Genomic DNA, 9,380 nt, shown 5'->3' with positions numbered 1-9,380 from the left:
AAAAAAAAAAAAATCCAGTACGTTAAATAAAAATTTTAAGAGCCTAACTTTCATAAAGATAAATTTATAGAAATATGTAAATTAATTTCATTGGAAAAATTATACATATAATTTTTAAATAAAATTCATCAAAAAATAAAAAAGAAAAATTGATAAAGATAATTACAATTGTTTACTGATTCATCAGAATTATTGTAAATAACGCTTATAATACGATATTTCTAAAATCATGTAGAACACGTGTGTATAATTTAGTATCTGAAGGAGATATAAAGATTTATTAGCAGAACCTATCCAATATGGAAACAGATTCTCAAGAGATGTAAGAAGAGTAGTATATTCCGGGTTAACAGCTAACACAACAGCTTGGAGAATGGTCGAATCACCGACGAGGGTAGATTTTCTTTCTTCGTTTGTCGTTAGCAGCCACTGCTCTCTCTCTCTCTCTCTCTCTCTCTCTCTCTCTCTCTTTCTTTCTCTCTCTCTCTCTCTCTCTTTTCTTTCTATCTTACTTTTTCTTTCTCTTGTTGCAAAAGATTGATCTCGATAAGAAAATGCAAGAAAACAAGATCGTTGCATCAAGTTCGATGGCAGCGTTGAAAAAAAAAGCTACCTGGATGGTTGCGCAATATTTACAAGAAGTTTTCTTTTTCATCTTGCGAAAAGTGATTTCCATTTAACTAAGAAATGGTAAAAGGGTAGACAGGAAGAACATATCGAAGGATCGAGAAGACTTTTAGGATAATAACAGGAACATCTTTTTCTTTTCCTCCCTATCGATTAATAAATATAAAAAAGAAAGGTACAGATTTGCAAGCACCTTAAAAAGAGAAAGATGAAGGATCAAAGAGATTGTTAGGATAATAACAGGTATATACGTATGTATCAATCTTTCTCTTTTCCTCTCTATCGATTAAAAAAATTACACATTTGTACAATATTTATTGTAAAGAGAAGAAAAGAGAGAGATAGAAAAAAGAAAGAAAGAAAGAATAAAAAAGGAATAAAGGATGACAAATTTCATCATAATATCGCAAGAGAGTTTTAAAGCATCAGAGATAGAGAGACCCATTTGAAGGTTTAGTCGTCAGAACGAGAAACGACGAGTACTACAGCATACGGAGAGAACTCGTTCAAGAAACGATGATGATGATGATGATGATAATAATAGAATGGAGAAATACAAGGGGACCCTGCAGATTCGATGTAGAAGAAGACTGGTGTCAGGATTCCTTTGTCATCCCTTTGAGACTCGAACAGAAGACGATGATGACCGATCGGTCTTTCTCTCTCTTTCTCCCAATGCGTTGTCGATGAGGGTTAGAATCTCGTCTGAGAGGTTCCGACGAAACACGTTCGAAACGTTACCGTTGTAGAACACTGTCTCTCACTCTCTCGTTCGAAGGACACACGAAGGATATTGTATTTTGTCCCTCTTTCTCTCACTCACTCTTTCTCCCTCCCTTCTTAATACAGAAATAGTAAGAGAGTGAGAGGATACAAAAGGAAAGATTCTTTCTTCGTGTTATCATTAACGTATTAAAAATTCCTTTGAACAAATAAAAAAAAAAAAAAAGAAATAAATAAGCAAAGAATTCATATGATATATTTTTACTCGATTGATACTCATATTCAATGGAGACAAAATACACGTTGACTCGTCGAAATCACCTTTGTGAAGAGAATGTTTAGTAGCGATGGTTCTGCATAGATTTTCACAGTCGTTGAATCTGCTCTCCCCTCTCCTTTCTTTATCTATAGCTCTATTTCCCTTTCTCCTATTCTTCTTGTTTTCCTTTCTCTCTCTCTCTCTCTCTCTCTCTCTCTCTCTCTCTCTCTTCCTCTCTCTGCATTTCGTAATATTTAATTGCTGATAGTACTCCATCATCAAACGTGGACATTTTTTATAATTTATTCTCCAAAATATATTTTTTTTCGAAAATATGTGACCTAGTAACCGCGTGAACGAATAAAAAAGGATCGTTCTACTGCATGTGTACAGAGAGAGACAAATGTAACATCACACACATATGTTTAGATATATATTTCTTGACGCAGCACATATATATATATATATATATATATATATATATATGCACACGTTGTACGCACGCGTGCGAGCACAGTAAAATGTATGCATGCGATTTACGTAAACACGTATATGCACATATATGTATGCACACGTAAGGACGTATTAAGCCATTTTGCGCATGCGCGTGCGCAAGTAGCTACGATCAATCGTCCATGACGAATAAGGAAATATTGATGAGGAGAGTAAGGATATTTATCATATTTTTTTGCTCTTTTCCTTTTCTCTCTCATTCATTAGATACTTAAAAAAAAAAAAAAAGGAAGAAGTAATTTGTGACTAAAAAAACTCGTGTGCGGGGAGAACGTTGCAACAAAAAATACTGTAGTTCAACGACGAATTAACGAAGTTTTGCGACAGATCGATAAAGTTCGATTGTCGAAAGCTTGATTATAATTGATATCGCGTTTTTATTATACATTCAATTGGAATAAGAAAAGGACAAAGCAAATATAGATTTAATGAAATGGCTTATCACGATAAACTATCTTTCTTTCTCTCTCTCACACACTCTCACTTTCACTCTCACTTTCACTCTCTCTCTCTCTCTCTCTCTCTCTCTTGATCATCTGAAACATAAAAAGATACGAACGTACGTCGCGACAAAATTGAATATTTCTTTTTATTTGTTTTGCTATATATTTATGTCGACGATTAAATAAAGATGTCTATTCATATCCGAGAATAAAATATGTAAATATAGCAGCATATTTGTTATTCCTTCTATCTTACAACAAGAACTTTGAACACACTAAATATTAATTGTATAGTATTCCAATAAATATGGACATTGCGTCATTTGGTTTCTGTTCAACAAAACGACGAAGATTATCTTCATCGTTGATTAGAAGCATTTGTCGTGAATCATGAGTGTAAGTATTGTTGCATGACCAAAGCTTTGTGGTCAGATCCAGCAAGATAATGCTCCCACGTATAACTTATTCGTCATTCCTCGGTTTAAAAAAAAAAAAGAAAAAAGAAAGAAAAAAAAAAGAAAGAAAAAGAAATAATAGTCAACATTCACGTAATCAATATCACGATTAATAGCAAATTATAGCAAAAGATGTATTCGTTGAGTTCGGGGACTGAAGTAGGTAACGATCGTTCGATATATAGAACATCGTATATATAACGTGTTACCTTTACCTAAATTATTCAATCCAATTCATTTCCAAAACACAAATGTGTGGATACGTGTATATAATCAGAATTTCTTGTTGATTAAACACAAAAGAACAACAATAATAACAATAACAAGAACAAGCAGTGCAAATATGTAGATATTCAGATAACTCTAAGTCGAGATAATAATCTGTTGTTTCGTATTTCGATGTAAAATTAATTAGACAACGAGAGAAAGGAAAGACAAAACGTCGATAAAACGTCAGATCCATTTATAGTACGTATATAAGATATGTATATCTTAATCGATTAAAAATGCACTCGTACAAGATGACTCCCAGCTTGCAAGGACCTCCCGTCGAAAAACCAAACTTCGCAGCAGGCTAAGGACTGGCAAGATTAAGTTGCAGCAGACTCTCTCTCTTTCTCTCCACTCTCGTTTTCCCTTTTTTTCACTCGTCTTTCGAATAATATCATTGAATATCGTGTCACGTTAAATATTACCATCATTTTCATAAATGTTGATTCGATAATGATCGACCGCAGAAACGAATCTGATCAAAATTCATGCATTCGATTTTATCCTGGCCTTAATTCAGTCTCTTTAGAATTTTATATTATATATATAAGTAAAATGTCTTTCTGAAATATGGCGCCATTTTAACGGAATAACGAAAAGAAATTGATAATAATACATTTATAACTATATTTTCAAGAATAAAATGCAAAATAATCTGCACATCGAAAGTTTCTATGATTTGGAGCTCGATATGCTTTCCTTTTTCAATAAAGTAGAAATTTTGTCAAGAAACGAATATCCTGTGTGTGCTTATCGTACACCCACAAATATACATGCTTTTATGTAGTAGATTTTATATATCAATGGATCTTGTGGTTATAATATAAGTAAAAAAGCAAATTCAAATGAAATTCAAGGTGATCTGTGATATAGAATATAGAATATAGAATATAGAATATAGAATATAGAATAAAAGGAACGCGTACAAAGAACTTATAAATTACATACTCAAATTAGGTAACCAACTTTGATCGAAGTTTCATTTCATTTATAATACATTTTTTACATAATGGATGTCATTAAAATAAAAAATTCCATATTTGTTATTTTATATTGTTTTAATTACCATATTATGGTAAACATATTTTAATTGTCAACTTACCTGTATTTATTTTACATATATTTTTTTGTTATATTGTATATTTTGACCTATGATCTATGAAGTTTATATTTATATAGACATTGTTCAGACTTTGATCAAAGTTTAATAGTTTAAAAAAAAGTCAATGATATAGATGGTGTAAAATTGAAATATTAGTTAACATAATACGACACTATATGAATATTTGATATATATTTATATATCAAATATCTTTAACTGTATATCTTAAATTTGAAAATATCTTAAATAGAAAATAATATAGTAATATATCTTAAGAAGTTTAGATCAACAAGTATGTAAGCACTTGTTTTCAAGAAGAAAAAGATCTATGCATTTAACAATCATGTTTAATGTAAAAGGTTTGTTTATTTAAATAATATCAATCAAATTATTGCGTAGCACATAATTTGATTGAATTTTGACGTAAAATAAATGATACTGTTAAACATAAACTTCTAAATAAAAATATTTTCTTGTTTAAATACTGAAGTATTTTTTTTGTTAATAAGTATTTTAACTTCTTTCATAAAGGATATATTAATTATTATATATGTATTGATGAATATTCTTACTCCTCCTATTACTTTAACTGATGTTACTTACCAATTCTTTCAAGTTTTAAAACATAACTATATCCTTTTAAGACTGCGCACATGTGTGCATGTATACATGTAAATATATATTTAAAATATATATACATATACTATAAAATATATATATAAATGTATGTGTATATATATATATATATTCAGGGGATGAGCAGACACTTAAGCAAATGAATATGTTCTTAGAACTCTCAAGAACATTGGAGGAACAATGGTCCTCTAGTAAAATCACAACACTTCCCTCCAGAATTATGAACTAATTTTATTACATTACTTTGAAGTATTACCTTCGACTTCAGAAACTTCAGAAACTTCTTCTTTCTTCACTCACAGCTAAAAGGTACGACGAAAGATAAGAAGTCGATGAGAACAAAGATGACCGAGCAGGAAAGGGCCCATCGACGAAGGACAATGAAATGGAGAAGCAGAAAAGGAGTAGTTAACTGCACCAAGTCATTGTACAAATGTCCACTGATGACGAATCTGTTCTTGACACCTAACACACACTGAGCTGCCTAAGATCCTGCAACACACACCATTTTTTCCACACTGTACCTAAACCGCACAGGGCAATCAGAAATTGTAACTACCATTGTCTCCTTCCTTTCATTGTACAAGTATATGCTACTTATACTTATATTTCATTCTTAATCATAAAAAAAAACAAAATAAAATCATATTTAGAAAAAAATAAAAAGTAAAAATTTTAGAAGTTACTGGTGTGTATTATGTCTTCAATATATGAATATTATTTATATAGATTAATAAAAGTTTTTAAAAGATTTACTTATTAAATCTTTTATGAAAAACTATCTTCCAAAACATAAACTAGCGTTTAATATCTTAGATATATAGCCCATATATTCACATACATATATATATATATATATGTATATATATATATATATAATCTTATAAAAAAAGGATATTAACAAGCAATTACATTTAACGCAAAAACAATCTATATTTGAAATAAACTGTTATCATTGAAAGAACATTATCTTGTCCTAGATCTTTGATATATAAATTTCTATGCAATTATATTGTTCTGATAAAAATAGAAACAAAAACTATCATCATCACGATCATTGTTTTAATACGTATAGATTCAATAATATAAATTAAAAATACCTCAAAAAATACCTGAATAGAGAGAGTATACAACATACAACACGAACAATATACAACATGAACTTCGTAATGCGTAAATTTATATATATATATATATATATATATAGACACACACACACATATATATATATACATATATACACCACACATAATATGACCTAGTAAAATTGGAATCGATAACTAATTGCACGAAGTACAATATTTCTGTCTTAAAATTCTAGAAAACCTTGCAATTATATTACAGGATCGAAAAACAATGAGAAAATATCGATCTTTCTAAAGAAATGCTCCATCGTAGTTGCACGTACGCCATTATCGAGAGTGAAAAAAACCGATGGAAGAAATGTAGAGAAGAACATTATGATAATTAAACTCACCAAACTTACTATGCGAGAAACGATGACTGTTATGAGAAGATAGTCGAATTTAGATGCCGTAAAGAAATAATAACACGAGAGAATTGATTTCCGTCTTCAAATAAACGGCTAACGCTTTCTCGTCAGCGTCCCATGGAATGACCGCGGCGGTCCGTGTAAGTAGTTATGAAGACCCCTTATGCTACGTAGTCAGATCAGCTTTACTCTGTTACACTTCCGTTATTTAGACTAACCAATGAGATACAAGTATAAGAAGAAAGACTATTTTGATTCGTGTTATCCGATAAGTTGATGATTGATCAACTGGATAAACATCGATATATCGAACTTCGAATATCAAGTAAACAATTAGAAATTACTATTTTATTAACTAATTTATTAACAATTTCAATGATAATATATATTTTTGTTCATTAATAAAATGTAAATTTATAATTATCAACTTTTTGCAGATTGGACAAAATATAATTCGACCATCGATTGTGTCGCTGCGTTGTCAAATATCTTTGGCGAGGAATATGACAACATTGCTCTTGCATTGTGGCTTAATAGATTCAATTCCTGTTGGCTTACAATATATAATATGAATTTCAAGAGCAGTCAGGAAACAATGACACATGCGCCTGTCGTATTGATGTTTTTTTAAAGTTTCCTTCAGTTGAACCATTTCTTAAAAATGATGCAAATAAATTACCCTACTAGTATCGATGTACAAGCTATACTTTTCGTACAGTACTATTATATTGCGAGTGGGAGAATTATTGATAAAGTTAGACAAAAGAATTTACTTAGTCTATGTACGCAAGGTTACGCGCGTCAGTTAAATATAAAATTGCAAAATATAAAACACGTTGCAGTAGCATACAACATATAAATAAAATTATAGGCTGGACTCATTTATAAATGTTTTTCTATAATCAATATATATAACAACTGTCGAACAAAAGATAAAATAATGGAGTGGGTGAACCACCCAGATGCGAACCGAGTTCATTTTATCCTGTCCTATTCTCTGTATTGTAAATTAGAGCTTCCATTTGCAATATTTATTAAAATAACACTTTTCTAAAAAAAACTACCTATTCTCTTTTCTATACTTCTATTTGATAATGTTAAATATCGTAAAAAGTAAAGACTGAAAAAATGAAAAAAATGTTTCAAACAAAAGTTGAAATAAAGTTGATTTTGAAATAACTTCGAAAACTTCAATGATTCAGAAATAAATAATCCTATTATGTTCGCTCCCGAAAATCGAATAACTCGTTTCAAATTTTGTTTTCAAAATATTTGGGTATTCCATTTAAAAATCTTATCCTATACATTATATGTATATATATATTTATGTACATATATGTACAATATTACCATTTGCCATTATACAAAATACATGAAAAATGTATGAAGATCTATACTAATTAAACATATCAATTACTCGTTAATCCATAGTTTCATTTAATGTTAACTATATATTCGTGGGTTAACTTTCGTCGTATAAAGGAGTACCATCTCCACTAAGAGACATACTTCGCGGACTAGAATTAGTAAATGGTGTGCCTCGTGGCGATTTATAGGATGGCGTGCGATTAGACGGAGTTCTATTTCTTGGAGTTGTTCTTCCAGCGGAATCTTCATAATTTCGTGGTGTTTTTCTGGATTCTTCATATCTCGGAGTGCTACCACTGTTAAAATAACAAAATTTTCATGAGATTTTAAAAAAAGAATTTTTTTATAATTAAATTTTATAAGATCATAAATAGCATTGTCTTACGATCCTCGTGGAGTGGATTGTTTTAAACGAGCCCATGCTTCTGCTGCTTTACTCCAATCCATGGCATCCCCAGATGAAGGTGTAGACATAGATGGAGTAGGTCTGTGAGATCGTATTGATCTCTGAGTTACAGTTGGTATTGATGATGATACTGGATGTAAAAATGGGCCTTGATGATGGTTTGGTGTCTGTTGTGCGTGGTGTGGAGTATGATGAGGTGTTTGGTACGGTGTCATAAATGGAGTTTGTCCGGAAGGAGTATAAGGTGTGTTTGGATATGTATGCATTCCACCATAAGCTGTGGTACTTGCTGCACCTGGAGTATGTGGTGGGTAATGATGTGGTGTCTGATTTGCTACTTGCGAGAGGGAATGTAACATATGATGTGGTAAATTTTGTGCCACTCTTTGTATTGCATCTTGATTCATTCCTAAAGCATAATATATAATAATAAAATGTATATTCTTATACAAATAATAATAATGATTAGTGAATAACAAAGTACCCGTGACTGTACCAGGTGTAGCATGATACGGTGTCCTGGAAGTCAAAGCACCATGTGGAGTACCTGGTGTAGATTGGCCAGGTATAGGATCTCGAAAATGTTCTTTGAACCAACGGAATAAATCATTTACTCTACTAAATATTTGTCCTCTAAATTTAAAGCCGTCTGGTGAAACGCTAACGTATTCATGACGGCATCGAATTCTGGGTAAATATGAAAGGAGGAATTTTCCTGGATAATTCTGAAACATAACAGATAAAGCTAGTAAAACGTTTGATTTATAAGAAAAGAGATATAACGCTTTTCGTATTAATCATACCTTAGCTGCAGATATAATGTATGGAATTCCACCTGGATTTTGTTTCTTTTGTTCTTTTAATATATCTTCGGCTTTATCTTTTACACCTTCCACGTTTACTTTGTAATATTTAAAATCTAATAATTCCGAAGCATATGCAGCCATTGGATTGACATGTCTGGCAATTATTTCATCTAAATCTTCAAATTCTTCGTTGCCTATCCATAAACTATGTCCCAAGGAAAATGCATTTTCTTTGCCTTCTTCTCTTACATCAATGTGTTGATAAATATTATCTGTTACT

The 9,380-nt window shown here is 31.0% G+C and overlaps 2 protein-coding genes across 4 annotated transcripts in view; both read right to left on the bottom strand.

The window, feature by feature from the left end:
* The window catches only part of LOC122627511, a 12,679-nt gene extending 5,990 nt beyond the window's left edge, over window positions 1-6,689 (bottom strand). The window contains exons 1-3 of one of the 3 annotated variants that reach the window (XR_006326866.1): window positions 6,506-6,675; window positions 5,285-5,520; window positions 2,624-2,658 (exon numbers count right to left, since the gene is read on the bottom strand). The gene's annotated coding sequence lies outside the window, so the exon portion shown is untranslated. Of the gene's footprint in view, window positions 1-2,623; window positions 2,659-5,284; window positions 5,521-6,505 lie in introns of those variants that run through there. The other 2 variants (XM_043808647.1, XM_043808646.1) reach the window with 2 other exon arrangements.
* Window positions 6,690-7,982: 1,293 nt separating this feature from the next.
* LOC122627543 (transcription elongation factor SPT6-like) overlaps window positions 7,983-9,380 on the bottom strand; it is a 3,899-nt gene continuing 2,501 nt past the window's right edge. Inside the window, exons 9-13 of the mRNA XM_043808705.1 lie at window positions 9,350-9,372; window positions 9,098-9,305; window positions 8,779-9,019; window positions 8,274-8,703; window positions 7,983-8,184 (exon numbers count right to left, since the gene is read on the bottom strand). Coding sequence (XP_043664640.1) covers window positions 7,983-8,184; window positions 8,274-8,703; window positions 8,779-9,019; window positions 9,098-9,305; window positions 9,350-9,372 — 1,104 coding nt within the window. The remainder of the gene's footprint in view (window positions 8,185-8,273; window positions 8,704-8,778; window positions 9,020-9,097; window positions 9,306-9,349; window positions 9,373-9,380) is intronic.

The sequence above is a fragment of the Vespula pensylvanica genome, chromosome 3 (assembly GCF_014466175.1).
Source record: "Vespula pensylvanica isolate Volc-1 chromosome 3, ASM1446617v1, whole genome shotgun sequence".
NCBI lineage: Eukaryota > Metazoa > Arthropoda > Insecta > Hymenoptera > Vespidae > Vespula > Vespula pensylvanica.
The sequence above is the reverse complement of the archived record's forward strand: the minus strand, read 5'-3'. Positions and strand labels throughout refer to the sequence as shown.